This window comes from Cryptomeria japonica, chromosome 1 (genome assembly GCF_030272615.1).
Source record: "Cryptomeria japonica chromosome 1, Sugi_1.0, whole genome shotgun sequence".
Lineage (NCBI taxonomy): Eukaryota > Viridiplantae > Streptophyta > Pinopsida > Cupressales > Cupressaceae > Cryptomeria > Cryptomeria japonica.
In genome coordinates this window covers 400,482,015-400,501,956 of record NC_081405.1, presented here as the reverse complement: position 1 = coordinate 400,501,956, position 19,942 = coordinate 400,482,015, and the positions used below count along the sequence as shown (strand labels likewise).

At 35.8% G+C, this 19,942-nt stretch overlaps 1 protein-coding gene across 4 annotated transcripts in view; it reads left to right on the top strand.

The window, feature by feature from the left end:
• Positions 1-19,942, top strand: part of LOC131065711 (ATP-dependent RNA helicase eIF4A) — a 166,680-nt gene that overhangs the window by 98,862 nt on the left and 47,876 nt on the right. For all 4 annotated transcript variants that reach the window (XM_058000326.2, XM_058000309.2, XM_058000333.2 and 1 more), the window contains one exon: positions 10,235-10,361. In XM_058000326.2, coding sequence (XP_057856309.2) covers positions 10,235-10,361 — 127 coding nt within the window. The remainder of the gene's footprint in view (positions 1-10,234; positions 10,362-19,942) is intronic.

Below are 19,942 nucleotides of genomic sequence, written 5' to 3'. Positions count from 1 at the left end.
TCAGCGTCTAGATATTTGTGCCGGCTATTTTTTTGGTTTGATTTTTAATTAGATTCTTTTGCCTCATTTTCAGTGCCTTCACAAGGTTGACCTAGTTTGACATTCGTGATGGTGTCTCTGACCAACATTATGTTGGAAAGTAGTCAGAAGTTCAACGGTTACAACTACAACACATGGAAGCAGTGCATGTTGACAATATTTGGGTATTGATGCCTTGATGAGGTTGTTCTGGGTACTCAATCTCGACCCTCAGTACCTGTCATGTGACGATCAACTACCACAAGTCCTTTCCAAGAAGACAGTTGCAGAGATTTGGACCTGTTAACGTGTCTAAAGTCGCATTGCTACGACTCTATTCGAACAACGCATAATAGAATTTACTCGCTGAGTATACTAGCCTCTCTTGTATAAGGAAGCCCTAATGCTGTTTTTAATCGATCAAAGGGGACAACCTCAAGGTTCCAAATGTCAGTTCTTGATTGCGGGATAACTCAACGGTCGATGTGTTTGCTGGGAGCACAAAAGGCCTTACGTTTACAACAAGCTGGTCTGTATTTGATTCTCGAACTGGGAAATAAAATCAAAGGAGAAGGGTTTAGGAAACCTAAAATTAACAAGACCGGTATACGGGTAGATGGATTCAACATAACCAATCCTTGCTTGGCTAGAATAGCTCACAACCTCGTAGGAACGGTGCAATCTTCAAGGGGACTTGGAAGATTTTTAGACTGCAGGTGCATGGCTAAGCACCCAATTTTGGCGCAGCTTAGACGGACAAATGCAATTGAACTAAACACAAATTTAAAGGCTCAGACTAACCATACACAAGGATACACAATCAACATATCCTTAATGGTATGAACCCGAATCCATCAAATACCTGCACACCCAAAAAAGAAAGATCTATCTAAATTGCTGAAAGAAACCATGCAAACAGAAGAAAACCAAGATAACAAACACCATTCTTCAATGTTTATATATTGATTTTGACTGCCCTTACAACAAGTTTTTGTAGCATTTCTATGCTACTCCTAAAATCTAACTTTCTACAAAACTCTTACTTATTCTAATTGAAATCTAACAGTCTAATTGTCTAAAAATCTATTGTTTACAAAAGAAAGGCCACTACCTATTATAGATTTTACAATTTGAACCAATGGCCAGGATTGACTGCATCTAGGGGCCCTGGTTTGCCTTCTAGAAGTTGGCAGCTTTAACCCATGTCAACTCAATTCTTAGTTATCCACCCAACCATAATTCCAATGACCTACAACTGTTTGGCTTTAATTCGGTCAATTTGGTAGCTAGACATAACTGTCCACAATTAACTTGTGTTCCATTGTTATATCTTGAACGGGACCCAGAGGTAGTTCTTTTACAATAAACAATTACAGTTTTCAAAACTGAATTTCTGGAATTAAATCCAACTGTGTATCCTTCTGGGAATGCATACTTGGTAGCATTCTGTGTTCTTCACTTCGGTCTTACTGGTGGACTTTCACTTTGTGGTCTGTGATGGTGCGCTTCACCATGTTTCATTGCTTTGATCTTGCGTTGCATCTTTGCTCCTTGGTGTCAATCGCGATTAGGTCTCCAATCTAAGCTTTAGGTTGACGCTCTAGCTCTTCCTCGACGTCGTTGATTCTGCAAGCAATCAATTTCAATCCACATCAATCTTTTTTGAAAAATTAAATGAATTAATTTACCAAATATTAAATTTTTAGGCGATGTCGGGCTTTAAGGTTTGAATGGCGACTTTAATTTTCCTCTGGCAAGATGCGATTTTGATGTCTTAAGCTTTAAGTGACCTCCATTTAGAATTTCGGGTCAAACATGAGGAATGTGAGATTTTTTGATTTAGCTTTTCGGACACCTCTTACTAAATTTCGACCGATTTCACCCTTTTGCAAGATATTTCTTTAAGTGATAAAATGCTCTTTACTTAAAATTTCGGGCAATTTATGAGTTTTGAGAGATTTTGAACTTTTAAGTTGTACTTACCTTTTGTCATTTCGGGCGATTTGAGCTTTGGCGAGAATTTGTTTTGAATACTGGCTTTATGAATCTCACACTTTTCCCTTCAAACTTCGATTTTAATTTCTAATATTTCACACGCCCTTTTTGCCTTAGTAACTTCGAGCAAATTTAGCCAAAAGGTGCGATTTTACGTTTTACTTTTAATTAAAACTGCCCTCTTTGCTTAACATGAAATTCGGGCACTTAGAAGAAAAGGTGCGATTTTACTTTTGCAAAGTAATGGAAAACGCCTTACTTTGCCAACTCGCCGTCAATCCTCACATTTTCGGGTTTATCGGAGATTTTGAGCGGACTTTCTAAACTTCTCACAAAATATAAAATAGCCGAACTTATTTATACACCCCCATTCTTACAAATTCGGGACGTTTAAGAAGAATGCGTGATTGTACCTGGGCTTCCAATTTCGTAAAATATGTATCTCGGCCATTTTGACCAACCGTGCGATTTTGTGTTTCGCGAAACTCGGGCATTCAAGGGAAGAAATGCCCGATTTTGTTTGAATATTTTCGGCCCTTTAATTTGTTTTGCGCGAATTTACCCCTTTCTCCCTTTTCGACTTATGAATATGTTTTCTGAACTTGCACCTTTTTGTTCAACTTCGGCTTCCAAGTCGAGTTTGTGCGAATTTGATTTTATTAGTCATTTTCGGCTTGGATGAAGACTTTGCGAGCTTCGACCTTTGTTCTCTTTTCGGCCTTGTAGCTGGTTTTGTGAGATGTCTACGAATTTGGAGATCTTTCTTATTTTCGGCCTTTATAGCCTCTTGGCGCAATTTACGTCTATTTATCATTTTCGGTCTGTTAGCTCCTTTTGCACGACTCTTTACATTTTCGGCTCAATGAAGTGTTTTGCACGATTTTGATTTTATTTGAGTTGTTCGACTTATGAGTCATTTCTGCGAGATTTCAAAGCTTTTAACTTTTTCAGCTTTTGAATCAATTTTGCGAACTCAAGCTCGTTTCGGTCCTTTGAGGCTTACTAAGGGTTTTAACACGACCTTTCATTGGCTTTTGAAAGCCCGAACTTAGAAATTCAGTCATTGGAGGCTCGATAACAGAAGGGATTTCATCATTTTGATAGGGTAATCAAAAGAAAAATGTCTAAACTTTCCATGACTCTCTCACCGGCTCGGGCAGACTGCAACTAAAATGGGGGTCCCCTGTGAAGCAGGGTGGGTGTGCATAACGCACAACACGAGCCACTTGAAGGATCTCCACGAAATATCAGACAAGAGCATAGTGTTCTTTCTCAAGAACATGCTCTTTTCAATCATGATGGATGAGAAGATGGTTCTCCATAAGCATTTGACAAAAATCAAAGATATTTGCAACTAGCTAGAGGCTATCGGTTGAAAAATGGAGGAAGAAGATATGGTGGTCATCACTTTGAAAAGTCTACCTTGGTCCTATGAACATTTCATTGAAACACTCAATATGACATCCACCAGTTTGATATCAAGTTTCCTGACCTCTGCAACAAGCTTTTGTAGTAGGATAGATGGAAGTAGCAGTTTGGGATCAACACCAGTACTTTCTCTTCTAAAGAAGGCTTTCATAGCAAAAGCCTTTGATAAGGACAAGGGAAAAGGCAAGTCCTTTGGGTAGAAAGGTCAGGGCAAGCCTCTGAAGAATCCTAAGAAAAACATTTAATGTAATTATTGTCATAAGTATGGCCACATGAAGAAATATTGCAAGAAACGACTGGCATCTGAGCAATCCAGACATGGAGGGTCTCAACAGAAGGCCCATGTTGCTACGCGTTCTATGTGTTCATGCCCAAACGCCCCTCTAATCATGTGAAATCATCTGCCTAGTACATCGACTCTGGTGCCTCTCAGCATTTCACACATTGTCGGGATTGGTTTACAAAGCATACGCCTTACACTGATTCAGTAATCTTTGGAGGAGGCGAAGTGTATACTATTCTTGGAAAGGGCAACGTGCAGATTCAATCTGGAGGGAGAAATTTAATATTTCTCAATGTATACTTTGTACTTGGCATAGAGCTGAATTTGCTATCAGTTAGTCAGATTATGCGACATTCTCCTACGCTGGATATTGTATTCACTATTCAGTTCGGACAAATGTAGATATTTGGAACTTGCTGGAGGCTATTGGTCGAAAAATGGAGGAAGAAGATATGGTGGTCATCACTTTGAAAAGTATACCTTGATCCTATGAGCATTTCATTGAAACGCTCAATATCACATTCACCAGTGTTGATCTCAAGTTAACTGACCTTTGCAACAAGCTTTTGTAGCAGGATAGATGGAAGCAGCAGTTCGATATTAGCACCAATACTTCCTCTTCTAAATTAGGCTTTCACAGCAAAAGCCTTTGATAAGGACAAGGGAAAAGGCAAGTCCTTTTAGCAAAAAGGTTAGGGCAAGGCTCCAGAGAATCCTAAGGAGAACATTTAGTGTAACTATTGTCATAAGTATGGCTACATGAAGAAAGATTGCAAGAAACGACTGGCATTTGAGCAATCTAGACATGGAGGGACTCAGCAGGAGGTCCACGCTGCTATGCCTTCTATGCATTCATGGCCAAACGCCCATCTAATCATGTGAAATCATCTACCTGGTACATCGACTCAGGTGCCTCTCGGCATTTCACACATCGTCGGGATTGGTTTACAAAGCACATGCCTTTCATTGATTTAGTAATCTTTGGAGAAGGGGAAGTGTATGCTGTTGTTGGAAAGGGCAACGTGCAGATTCAATCTGGAGGGAGAAATTTAATATTTCTCAGTGTATACTTTGTACCTGGCATGGAGCTGAATTTGCTGTCAGTTAGTCAGATTATGTGACATTCGCCTACGCTGGATATTGTATTCAGTTCGCTCAAATTTAGTATATATTGTTGATAGGAGACTCGCACTACAGTTGCTATAAATACTACTGTAATGGTCAGCTTTGTTTTCTATAAATTTTTTATAACTTCGACTCTGAGCTATTCTGTGAAACATTTTGCTTGTACATGGAATATTTTGATTTGCTGATTAATATGAAGTTTGTTTTGCAATCATTCATGAAATATTCACCAAAATACTCGACATTCATATAATATAGACTATTGGCATTATCATTAAAAAGAAATATCTTTTAGGCTCAAACAACAATCAACTACTAACGGGCAAATACAAAGATTAATAATATAAATATGACCTTCATAAATTGCTTCTCATTTCTTATTTATTGTAGCAGAAAATTCATTGTTTTTCTTTATTGCAACAATACTTAGTCTTTAATGCAAGTTCCAAATCTGAAATTATATATATATATATATATATATGAAGAGTTCTTCAAATACTTCCTCAAACAGATTCTTCAAAAATGATTACTCATAATGGGTTATAGGTTGTTTGATGTTCTTGAGGTGTTTGACTTGTCTGACGTGCTTGAGGTGATGATATATTAAATAAATATTGCAGCACCTCCTTATACTATAAACAATAACCATATACAGCAAAAATATCCCGGTAAAAAGTCCATTTAAAATCTTCCAAAGGACTGCGGCACTATATCTCCCACTTTATAAACTTTTTTCTTTTTCCCAAATTGGCGCTAGACAAAATTCCAAACTCCAAAAAGTAGGTCATTTGTTTTTGATTCCTAATAGCATCAAACTTCTTCCAAATTGATATGCTACGCCAAACCAAGAGTCTTCATACAATATAATAAAACCTCACACCAAGAGGAACAATCACACAAGTATTTAAAGGAGCAATGCCAAGCTAATAAATTATAATTCATGCCAAGGATAAAGGAATAATACCACGCCAAGAATGGGTAATAAATCCATGCTAAGAAAGATGTTTCAAATGTATTTGTCAAATATCAACCTCTAAATCCCACACCAATGAACTCAGATATTATTTTGCTTTCTTACTCATAAATATGGTGCCCCTAAGCAAATAATTGCAATATGATCAATCTCTTATAAATCTGCCATTGAAGGAAACCACACAAAATCATACCCTCAATCTTTGAAAGTGTTGTGCAATACCTGTATGATATCTGCAACAAATATTAGCAAGAGTGGATCTTTCATCACTGGAGCCAATCTTCTCCAAGAGGGTTTTTGTCCTCAAGAAGGTTGAGATGGACCAAGTCCAAATCTCTAAAACCATGTAGGGTTTTCTCAATCAGAGAAAAATATCAGAAATAATAATCTTCAACATATGAAGATGAGCTCCAATTAAAAGCACCAAGTCCAATGCCCTAATTAGGGTTTGGCAACTTTTTAATTTAACTTTAATAATACCTTATGTCGCCTTAGGTGCCCAAAATAAAGTCACTTTATTAAATTAGATAATGTTAGTTAAATATTTAATTTAACTTTAGTATATTAATGTTATTTAAAATAATATCTCAAAACACCACAAGTCGCCAAAATATCATCAATTTAAGTAATCACTGACTATCCAAAAATAGTAACTCTGGCAGCTGACCAAATCCTTGTCCAGACTGACACTATAAATAATAAGTATGAACAAATTTTATCAAAATCCATCTAGAAATTGTTTGTCGACTCCAAAAATCTTCTGATCTCACCAATGACATCAAAATACTCCTCTAAACTATTTGACACAAACACTGAAAGTCAGCAACAGCTACACTATAAGAGAACCTGAAAAAAGGGACATTACAATTGCCTCTTTTATGGAGCCCCTATCATCTAGGCATCCTATGTTGTGTTGCTACTTTTAAGTCATTTCCAAGTGAACCCATGAGGTTTTGAGGAGTTTTCATTCTTTTGGTATTGGTCGTACTAGCCATACAAAAGTAATAAATTCTGTATCAGACATGCAAGGTGACTGATTTATCGTTCTATCCATTATCTATGATGTTCATGATTTTTGGGTTCGTTTTGGAGTGTTATCCATGAAGTATTTTCATCTAAATGTGTTATTGGATGAACGGCATATGCTGGTTATGAGTTTTCAGGGGTTTGCCTTGCTATTTTGACATGTTTACTAGTAATCTTTAGTGCTGCAGTAGTCACAAAAATCAATAATATTAGAGTTGGGATGCTGGGTGATGTTAGCATGCTTCTGGGTAGTGTTTCAGTGTGTTGCATCTCACTTTGAGCAGTGCTACTAGAAAAATAGAATGATATCAGACCTGCGATCAGATTCTTGCATCATCTTTTTGAGGTATAATCAGTTGGATTAATGAAATATTTGTTGTGGGATTGACATCCTAAGTTCTTTGAGCTATTCCATGTTATTGCAAAATTGTAAGTATGACCAAAATAGTAAATTTGTTGTTGTAGCAGTTTAATACTAATCTGCAATGCACTTTATATCTATCTTGTAGTACCCTAGATTTTAGTATTACCAGCGGTTTCATATTTACATTTTAATGTAACTGTGCATTCCGCTGAATAAGTGTACATAAGGATGGCTTGCCACCTTGTGTGCATCTCTTACTTCTTGTAATTGCATACTTTGTTGAATAAGCGTAGAAGTGGCTGGCTCTGCCGCCTAGTGTGTTTCTTTTCAATTTCTTGCATCAAGAGCACTCCACTGAAGAAGTGTAGACTTGGCTAGCTTTACCATCCTGTGTGCTTTAGTTGATTAGATCATTTCATGTGCTACCTGTTTAGATAATTGGGTGTGGTCCTATACACCATATGCTCTCACCTTGACCATTTTGGGAACTGGGTGATCAAAAAAGTGTTAAGTGTATTGCATTGTAGCTGTGTTTTAGTTGAAAAATTCAATTCTCTTTTGGGTTGGTTACTACAATGGTTTCAAAGGTGGTGATCTTGCCAGCTTGTGATTTTTTTGTGCTAATCCTGTGATCAATTTTTTTTATCTCATGCATCCAAGTGACCGAGGAAACATATAATATCAAAGAGAGTGCAGAAAATAGTTGCAGTTTCCTCATAACTTAGTTCAGTTGTTGGTCCCTGAAATCGGTATTGAAAATCTGACCTTTGAGAGTGACACAACAGTGGCAGTTGAGAAGAATAGAGTAAAAAAAAGGCAAAGGGATTGAGATGGGTGATAATCCGGATTAGAGGCGAAAAGGAAGTTTGATGTAATAATGGATACGGTGGCACAATTGATCACCTAAATGGATCAACATATGAGTATAGCTTGTCAACAAACAGTGATGAAGGTACTTCCAGAACCACCTATCAGCTAGCAAATAATGCAAATCAGTCCACTAGAACCACTATGGACTCTATAGTTAGGCCATTCCAGCCAACCTTTATTAAGAGAAGAATGAAATCATAGACCTAAAGTGAAAGTGCCAATAGTTGATGAGATCACTGCACATTATGTTTAGCATTAAGCTCTTCCCCAAGAGATTCAAAATGAGCTATCCCTTAAGTATTTTATGAATCAGAAGAGATCAAGGGGTGGAACTAGACAAGAATAGAGGCGTCAAGCTTAACAAAGGGATTACCAAAATGCTTTGGGGAATTTGACACTTTCTCCATTTGATGCAATTGGCAAGAGCACTACTCGTTCTTGGATTCAAAAGTTGGATACATACTTGTCCTTGAGGCCTACGGGGGAAGATGAGGCCATAAAATTTGCAACTCTTCATCTTGGAGTTTCCCATGAGTGGTGGTACCATGGGATAGTTATGCACGGCCATGCTCTCATAAATCATATGTTGAGTTTTGCAAGAAGTTGATGGAGAGATTTGATAGAAAGGACTTGGAGGTGCATTTTTGTGATTTGGATATCTGCTTATGGGTCCCGCCTTTACATGGGTGTAGGCCCACCCAACTAATTCATAGTTAGCACAGCTCAAGCATTATGGCAATATTGAGAATCATGTTGCTGATTATCGAAATCTTGATGTCACAAAAATGAGATTAGTTATGCTATTCATGGAAGGATTGACAAAGAATTTGAAAGGCTTGATCAAAGCCTTTGAGCCTTCATCTCTACAAGGAAGTCATTAATTGCTTCCCTTGGTCAAAGGATTGAAGGAAGTCATTAGTGCTTTTTCTACCATTTACATTTCTCCAAGGTAGTGCATAATAAATGAATTCCCTACTCTTCTCTTCAAGCTTAAGTAATGGAAGTTAGCAAAAATCAAGGGTTAGGCGAGTGGAGGGTTGTGATTAAATCAAATCTATAGTGGAGATGGTTTAGGGTTTCACCTACTTTAGTAGTTTTGTTTAATCTTCAAAATTTAATGTACATATTAGGAAAAAGAAGGGTTGGGATTAATTTAGTCTAAAGATAAATAATGATTCCTCATTGGAATGAATAATCCCATGTATAGATACTAGGCTAGTGGGTGACAGTGCATTGGAATATTTTTTCTTTAATCAATGCTGAAGTGATTAATTATTCTTGTGGACCAAGGTTGCTTTAGTATTGCACACTTTATTATTAATCCTTGGGGATACCCAATTGATAAGGCCTAGGGGCCAAAATTATTTCTCTTGTAATGAAATGAAGTATTGGTTAGCTTGTAATGAAATAAAGTAATTAAATGTCCTAGCATCATGAGAGGCCTCCGAGAGCCTTGGATTAGACTATGGTTTAGGATACTACAACATGCCAATTATTGTTGTGGATTATTGTGTAAACCTTCCTTTTTAACTTAAATATTACGCCTCGCCTTAGAACTCTTGGGAATTTAGGAAAGGCATTACACAATTAAGATGGTAGAATCTCAAATTTCAACTTAGTTAAGTTGATATTGCATAGAATTCATTTAACAAGAAGAAAATTTGAAATAGAAGTCAAGTATCAAGAAATTCAGTATCAATTCTAGATTATGGTGTTTAAAACTATCCGATTACTATTCATCACATTATGCTCAAACAACATTAGTTATGTTTACCTAACAAATTTTTACACGATGTTCAAAGGTGGACAATAGGACAATGAAAATGTCTTTATGTACATTATATACCTAGTTTTTTGAGAGTGAAAATGTGTTCACAAATGTTCAAGGTAAATTATTAGAGACAGAAAGGATGAAACAAAGTAAAAAATTATTGGGAACTATAATTACTAATTAGTATTTAATTCTATTAATCTTGACTTACTAAATGTTGAATTTATACACAAAATATTAAGTCAATCATGCTAGACTCTCGAAGCAAGTGTACTTCAAATGAGGAAAGTTAAGTTAATTCTTGATCTTTTAGTGCCAAAGTAAGGGAGAGTTTTTATATATCCAATTAAAAGGATTAACATGATTAAATATACCACACAGGAAGCATACATGAGGCGTTTGGCAGCATGCATGGCGGGTACCCATTTTCCAAGTACCAACAAATTAATTGGAGTGACAATCCCAACATTGACTACATCAAGCACTTCCACCATAAATCCATCTCATGGTAATTCTCATCTTGGTTAAGCTGAATCTTATCAAATGCATTTTTTATCTTCCTTACATGATCCTCTTGTCCCACCATTTTTATCATTTTAGCAGGCTCTACGCCCAACCTTTCGAGATTGCATATCAAAAGTTTAGTTAGATGATTCTTCTGAAATCTGATTTTCATTGGATCTTCTTGGAACATATGAATTATTAATCTGGTAATGTTAGTGTTTTAATTTTTCTTTTGTAAAACAACTCAAACCAGAACAATATGTGAGATTGAACCTCCCTTTAAACATATGGTTAACATACTTGACAAAGTAAACTAACCCTAGACATTTAGCTATAGACAAAATATGCAATTACTAACATTATGCATAATACATCTTGGTGGATTTTAGACAATAAATAAGATAATAACTTCAGCCGTGTCATTTTGTGTTGGGTACAAGCACAAGACTAGTAAAGCTCTCGTCTGAAAACAAGATCTTATTTATTTAATGACTTAACTCCAACCATTGAATTCAACAACATGACTCCTACTCACCAGCTAAAAGGATAAACCAATAAATGGATGTTCTTAAGATTTTGAAAGGGAATAATAACTTTGATAGAGAACAAAACATGATCCCAAGAATGGGAAAGTTATGCTGCGTACAAAGATACAACCTAGGTGGACAAATAACATCAATACAAATCTTGATGCTACAATCCACTTTTAATTCAATAAATGAAATTACAGCCACAATAATTGTAAACCCAGGAATAACAGATTGAATAATATTTTAGAGGCATAAGTGTATTTTCAATTATCATAATAAATTATTGTGCTTAAAGAACTTGTTTATAAATTTCTCTCAAAAATCACCATCCTTAAAGAAAAGACACTTAAAGCTATTGAAACGTATGGAATAAAGAGCTTTAAAGCATAAAACCTAAGTTACCGGTACCTCCAAGTTTTCCCCCAAATCTTGGTACGGTATGTATCTGATTCGGATTTGACTTGGAATCCTTGTGGAATCGGACAGGGTTCCTCTTTTTTGCTCCTGAAACGTATCCCCATTTTGATCCACGAATCCTAACGCATCTGAGGTCGACATGGCGATTCCATGGAGTTTTTTTGATGAATCCGTGTCACGCACGAGGGGTTATTCATGGACTGCGCCGAATGAAATTGGGTCGTTTAAAGTTTAAACCCTAAAACGAAAAGCTAAAATGCATTTCGCTTGTCTTCGGCGGAGAAAATGGCACGACGCACTTGTCTTTGGTAGAGAAAATGGCACGACGCACAAAAGAAATGGCAGATAAAACCAGTGACGACACAGAGGTAGACCAACACAGAGGTAGTTGGCAGAGGTAGACGGCACAGAGGTAGGCGGCACAGAGGTAGACCAGCGAGGGCACGACGACACACGGCACACGGAAATAAAAAAAAATTTAATTTGTTTCTATAGTTTTGTTGATGTCTTGTTTGTATTTTAATCTTCATCGATTTATTTTGTTTCTTTTGTTTATGTTTATTTTCTATAGTTTTGTTTATGTATTCTTTGTATTTTTATTTATATTTTGTATTTTAAACAAAATAAATGCAGCCTTAGATATAAATTAATGATTTATATATTAATTTATACAAATAATAAATATTAAATATTTAAATTTAATTTAATGTGAATAATATATTAATTACAAAATAGTTAAAATAATAATTATTAATAAAAGAAATCAAAATTAAATATGATATTTAATTTTAATTTGTAGTATTATTATTTTAAATATGTTTTTTTTTAGTGTAATTAATATATTATTTTCACATTAAATAAAAGTTAAATATTTAATTATAAGTTACTTTCATAATAAAATTTTAATTATAGGTAACTTTCATTATTAGAAGTTTGTAAATATTTAAATATTTTTATAGGTTACTTTCATAATTATAGTAATTTCACTTCACTTTAAAATTTTAAATTAAATTTAAATATTTAACATCTATAATTGATTGTTTAATATTAAATGTTAATAATTATTTTTTAATTTGTTGTAGATAGCATAATGGCAACCATTGCTAGCTTTATTCTTCGACGAACTTTCAAAACCAATCCAAATTCACCCATATGTGTATATATTTATTATTATTTATATCTTTTTGTACGGACGTACCCAGACCCCCCCCCAAAAAATTGCCGTACCGGCGTACCGTACCAACGTACCCGTACCCATGCCCGTACCCGTAACGGCAACTTAGCATAAAACTATGTTAAACAAAGCTAAAATAAAAGCTGACTAAAACACCTTAAAAATAGATTCTCAACCATTTTGTTCAAAATAGAACCTTTGAAAAAAGCAGCTGCTAAAAGAAGTTACTGATAATAGCAATTATGATGCATGGTTACTCTATGATTCTTTGAAAATGGAACCGTGAAAATCATTTTGAAGCATTATGGACCTTCAGGTGAATCTTGCAGCCTGGAAGTGAGGGTGAGAAAGTAAGATTGATTAGACAAAAACATTTACAGGAGAAGAGAAACAACCCTTCCTTTTAAGTTGAGTGCAATTGTGTTAGAATGCATCCAAAAACCTATGAAAAATGTGTCAATCCAAGGTTTAATATGAAATTGAAGATTGTTGTAACCCTGCAAATGTTTTCTTTACTGCCATCAAAATCCTTTTTGATTGTTGATTTCAATTGATTGTAGTTGTTTGTCTATAGGTTTGTTTATGCAAATTTATTAGGAGTTCAGATGATCTTTATCTAATAGAAATGAAGATGAATGATAGGAAATGGAGGAAAAGAATTTGAAGATTTGTTTGAAGCATGAAGATGGACAATTTCAATGTTTCGCCAGAATAGATAGAGTGCACCATTGCATTATATGGAATGATTTAAATATCAAAACAGAAGCATAAACCATGGGCGTGTGTTGGTACAAAGAGGAACATGCTTTGTGTTTCGAAAAATTGTGATGCATTGTAATGTCCCCTTTTGGGATTTCCTATATTTTGCCCTAGAATTCCCAAAAAGGGATGAAATATATTTAGGAAATGCGAATTGTCAATCTTTAAATCTTGATTTAGATCCCAGCACTTGAAAATATATAAGCCTGCTGACTATTCTTATTAATTCTGAAATTGATTGTTTCTTCCTTGATCGTGTTTGATGTATGAGTACTTCTGCTCTTCTTTGATTGCCTGATTCCTTTTACACTTTCATACTATATTTGTCAAACATATCCCTTTGGAAAGAGACACCCGTTTTAAGGGTCATATATCTTCATTTCTCGCGTTTTTATTCAAATCTGATTTGCAATTCTCTCCCTCTTTTCTCCCCCTATCTAATTGAATTTGTCATTTCTCTTATATCTTGAAGCGAGGAAGAGTCACACCTCTTCATCATGTCTGCCCTTTGCAATGGTCACAACCTTCATAATTATCTCCTTTTGAAGTAGTCACAACCCTTCAATATTTGTGCTCTTTTGAGAGTATCACTTCCTTATTTCCTTCACATTCCTTCTTCCATTTACCTTTCCTTAATTCCTATGCTCCATTCTTTTTTTTTCACTTTCCAATAAACTTTTTGTAAACACATCAAATATGATGCAAAGCATATTCAAGACATAAGACATACATTAGGAAGGCACATACACACATGTAGTAACCATGCTGGAAACACATTAGGCATGAACCAAACACGGAGCATGCACATGAATATATGGAAACACGTAAATACACATATTGTTAGATCCCCTCTCATTGACTAGAATGCATCCATTGATTTATTTTTATTCTGCAGGCTGGTAGGATCAAAGAAATAAGAAAGAATTATTTGGATCTACATTCTTCACAAATTCTGAAAATAGAATGAAATTGACATGAATAGGGTCTAAAACCCTTAGGAAACCCTCATTTTCAGACTTAATGAGGTTTGATATAATAAAATTAAGTCTGAAGACAGCTTGTATACTCAGGAAAGTATCAGAAATGAAGTCAAAAGAGTGTACCAAAATCTGGAAATGCTTTGGAAAGGTGTAAAAAGTTTGATTTTCACTCTTTGATGTCTGAAGACACCCTTCCAAATTCAATAATGGCTGCCAAATGTTTGACAACCTGCAATACTCATAAATTAGTCACTCAACGAGGTTGCAGGCATGTAGAATGGCCATGTTTGATGAAAGTTATCTTTCCAATCTCAGAATTCAGAGTGATCTAATCTGGGCAAGAATAAAGGGTTGGTGAAAATAAATCAGTTTGAAGATAGGTCTGAAAATGGAGTTTCAGACCTCACCAGCACCTCAAGTAATGATGGCACGCCCAAAAAATGACCTCAAAATGTCTCAAAATGTTTCTTTCAATGAAATCACCCAAATGTAGAAGGCTGGAAATGCAACTCCAAATCTGAAGACAAACTGAAAATGATGCTTCAGACCTGCAACAACTCTGAAAATGCCTCCAAAATGCTCTCAAAATGACCCTCAGACAAAATCGCCTAAGTCGGTGTGAGATGGGAATGAAAAAATTAAGTCTGAAAACTATGTCTTCAGCCAACAATGAAGTCAAAATAGCTGCCAGCAATGGTGGAAAGTGCAGGTCTGAGAACAATGGTAGCCTCCTAACAGCAATTGCATCCAGCAAATACAAGGAAATTGCCCCAAAATATGGAGGAATCCACCTCCCAAACAAAATCGCCAAACTCCCAAGGTGGCACCACTTAGCAATAATCACCCAATGTGGTTTAGATGACCACCAAACTCAGTGCAACCTGCCCTTCAATGACAGCACCTGGGTATAGCTGGGTAAAAGTCGCCTTCAAACATGTAACTCTAGCTCCAATGGTGTCCAATGGACACTTCACCAAAATCGGCTAGCTGGAAAAAACTCTTCAACCAGCCACTTAGCTGTCTTCAATCAGTCACATCAGCAAATATAATAATATTATATTGCCAGGCAAGCATACTTATTCTTGTTTCCACCTTGATGTTTCACCACACAAGCAATGTGGGATAAAACATTGCCTTTATAGCCTGCCTGGGAAAATTGATTTGCTTCTAGAAAATGTTTAATTATAAAATGATCATTGCAAATCATTAAATAATTGTTTTTGACTATTAAATAATTGTTGTCAAATGCAAAAACAATTAAATTTTGGGCCCACTTGTATTAAATTTATTTCATTTTCAACAAATTTGGCCACCTGGGGGAAAATCACCTCATATCTAGTGAAAAATCCAGATGAAAATCATCATTAATCACCTTAGTTGCTCTTTGGGGGAAAATCGACCTCCTTTGCAATAAAATTCCTCATCAAAAAATCATTGAACTTGTCAAAAATGCCACTAGGGGAAATCGACCTCCATCTGGACTTCAAAAAATCAGTTCATTTTCCTCATTAAGTTCAAAAATTCACTTTGGGGGAAAATCAAATCCAGATCAAAAATTCATCAAAAGTCACACTTGGGGGAAATTCGCCATTCATTAGGACAATCATCTGCATAAAAATCCATCAAATTTGTTCACAAATTGTCTTGGGGAAAATTGATCTTCATCGGGATAGGAAATTTCATCCAGATCAAATTCATTAGCATTCCAGGGAAAAACGTGGGCCATCAGGATAATTTTCTTAGTCAAAATTTTAGGCTCTGGTGAAAAATCGCCCTCTATCAGGAACTTTTTAGGGGGAAAAATAGGGTCCATCAGAAGTTTGGGGGAAATTCACCTCTCATTAGGATTTTGAGTGGGGGAAAACCATGGGTCATCGGAAATGTGGGGGGAAAAGCACCTCCCATCAGGATTTTTGACCTTTAGACCACTAAAACATAGATTTTCATTGGGAATTCAATGATTTCTCCACTCAAAAACATGTTGACACTTTAAATTTCATTAAAACGCATCAGGACTTTAGCTAAATTTATCAAAATTTGAGCGAGAAAATAGGGATTCCTTCGAGATATTGTGCAAATTTGACTTGAATTACCTCCTAGGAGCAATAAAAGACCCCCTAAAGGACCTCTTAACACTTAGGTACAAACATCACCGACTTAGACACTTTTAACTCAATCATGCTCAAAAGTCTACAGAGACAAAATTAGAATCACCTAGACATCTTACATTTTATATGCACTTGATCTTATTCAAAAAAAAAAACCCTAATAGCACTAGGCATGATCACACTTCAAAACTCGAGACTTGGGCACTAGAAGCTCAAAACTGCCGTCTACTGACAAAACCCTAAACTAACAAGATGTGGCAAGTAGGAAAGAGGGGGTCCCCGTTTGCAATGGGGCGATGTGTGAAAAGGTCAGAACACGTCACTATAACAACAGTAGTGTAGGATGACACTATAGCAAACTCTTTTTTTCCTTTATTTTGGCTGCCCCAAATGTCCTCAAATCTGCTCTAACAATCTTCTCCAAATCCGCCTTGAGTGCTCGGTAAATCAAACTGTAGATATCAAACGGACAATGAAGCCCAGTTGTGTTTCCTAAATGAAAACACCAAGAAATCCTCCAGATTATGTCTCTCAATAACGTGGAGAATGTTGCCTACAAGGGGTTTCGTCCTCACAAACCAAATAAGAACAATGTCCTTAACAAGAAATAGTAATATCAAATATCATATTCAACATAAGAAATGGGCTCCACAAAATTGCTTTTTTATCACTCCCAAGAAGTTTGACCCTCTTCACCAAGCCATTTGAGATTAAATAAAATCACTTTTCTATTTTCCCAAGGTGGAGTTAAAAATATTAAAGGCCTCATTCTTTTAATTTAAAACATCTTTCACTCTCTAATTGGCCTTTATAATCCCCTTTATTAAAATGATGATAAAGTTAAATCTTTATCATCATTTAACTTTATCATTAATAACTTATCATTATTTTATTTTAAACCACTAGACTATATGAAATATTGAGATAATCATCAAAACTAAATCCACCGACAATACTAAAAATAGTAAGCATGCCAATTGACTCTATCAGTGCCCATAATTGACTTACTAAAAATAGCAAGTGTCTAGAAACTCCTCCAAAACTACTCGAAATTGATTGCAATTGAGAACAGCTAGGCTAAATGTCCCCAAAGTCCCTGAATTTCCATTGTTAGCCTACAAGACCATAGCAGAATAGGCTAATGACAACACTGCTCCAAACAGGTTAGAAAGGTGACATTTCAAGAACGGTTTGGCTCAAAGGTTGGAACAGGAATACAAAGTTTTTCCACATCTCTAGTCTTAAGCATAGGGCAGCTAATAGAATCAAAGTTATTCAGACCAATGATTCTGTCCTTGAGGAGGAAGGGGATATCCTTGTGGCGGCTACAAATTTTTTCTCTGATCTCTTATCTGTTGATGTGGATCCCAATCTTGATTGCAAAGCTCAGTTTTTGGGAGTTATTCTAAAGCTTGACTTTGAGGAAAGTAATTTGAAGTTAACTTGTATTACTTTTGAGGAGGAGATATGGTTAGTTGTCTTCTCTTTTGAAGGCAACAAAGCAGCTGGTCCGGATGGTTTGTCTCTTCTCTTTTTTTCAAGCTTTTTGGGAAACAATGGTGAAGGATGTTGTTGATGCCACTAAGGAGTTTTTTGGTAGTAGGAATCTTCTTTCTTAGTTCTTATTCCTAAGATTCCTAGTGCTAAAATGTTTGGGGACTTCAGATCAATCAGCTTGTGCAATTCTATTTATAAGATTTTCTCTGAAGTTTTGGCGATTAGGTTGCAACTTGTCCTCCCAAAAATTATCTTGATTTAGCAATGTAATTTTGTGCTAGGCAGGCATATTCTCGATTCCATTATTACTATGCAAGAAAATATTCATTCTTTGTCTGTTAACAAGAAGGCTGGTTTTTCCTTAAGCTTGACTTGACGAAAGCTTATGATTGTGTTAATTGGCATTTTCTTTCCAATGAGCTGATTGCTTTTGGTTTTGGGAGAAAATTTGTGGACCTCATTATGAAGCTCATCTCTACTCCCAAGTTCTCTGTAATTATTAATGGGTCTCCTTCTGGGTTCTTTAAAAGCTCTAGAGGTATTAGATAAGGGGACCCAATTTCTCCATTTCTCCTTGTGATTATGGTTCAAGCTTTGGAAATTTTGGATAACAATGTGTCGGATTCTTTTTGGATGGAAATTTTAGATAGGTTTCAATCCAAACTTATTGGTTAGAAAGGGACCTTGCTTAGTAAAGCTGGTAAGATTCAACATATTAAAGCCACTCTTCAAAATATGTTAGTCTATGTAAAATGAATCTTTTTAAAGTTCCCAAAAAATTTATTGAAAAGATTGAGCAAATCCAAAAAAGGTTCTTATAGGCTGGAACTAAGGAAAGGAAGTGTATCCCTCTTCTTGCTTGGCATCAAGTTTGCAAATCAAAAAAGATGGACAGTCTTGGCATTAGGAAAAATAAAGAGTTTAACCGTGTCTTTCTTGCCAAAAACTAATGGAGACTTTTATCTAAAAACAATGAATGGATGAATATCATGAATAACAAATATTTTGTGGCATATACCAATTTTGGGTAGGTGTTGAGTGTTGAGGACCTTCCTCTGGACTCAATTACTTGGAACAACATTATTAAGACGAGGTTTATTATCAATAAAGGTCTTAGATGGGTGTTTGGAAATGGTCGGCTAATTAATTTTTGAGAGGATCAATGGTTTGGTGATTCTTCTCTTAGTATTCAACCTTGGATGTTGCCATTCAAAGATCAATCTATCAGAAATTTTGGCTATCATTTGGTTGACTATTTGCAAGAGGAGGGCTGGGAGGATTTCATTCATTTTGATCATGGTTTGGCTGACCTCCAAGGAGCCCTATCCTTCTTTCATATCCTTGTGTGTCCTATGGAAGACCAATTGGTTTGGAAGTTCTCTTCAAATGGTAAGTATTCTGTGGTGTCTAGTTTTAGTTTCTAGTAGGAACCTCAAGCCTCTCCTCCTTTTTGGTCCAACTTATGGAATTTGGTGCTTATTCCTAAGGTTAATATCTTCTTTTGGTTCCTTTTTCAAAATAAAATTTTAATTCTTGATAACTTGTGTAGAAGGGGTTTTGCTCTTCCCAATAGGTGTTTACTTTGTGAATGTGCTTCAAAAGATTTCCTTCGTCTTCTCTTAGGTGGTTGTTATTCCATGGCTATTTTGGATCAGATTTTCTTTCTTTAGAATCTTAGTTGGGTTTTCTCTAACTCTTTCAAAGATTTATGTATTCAATGGATTGCTCCTTGTAATCTGGCTCTCAAATTTTTGTGGTCTTTTATGATCCCTCATGTTGCTTGGACCTTATTGAAGGAGAGAAATAACAGTATATAGAGATGAGCACTTGAAGGTGGCAGGAGTTTTTTATTAAAATCAGTAGAGTCTATCAAGGAAAACATCATGTCTGGGGTTGCTAACAAGAGTGTGTTTGGACCAAAGCTCAGTGTCTCTTCTTATGACTTACAGGTGGTCAAGAATTGGAATTTTCATTTTGATATATCGATCCCTTTCTGAAAAAATGAAGAAATCCAAGGAGAAACTTGTTTGGAGACCTCCTTTTAGGGGTTGGATTAAAGTCAATTTTGATGGAGTGACTAAGGGAAATCCCGGGCCAGCTGGAAGTGAGGGAGTGTTGAG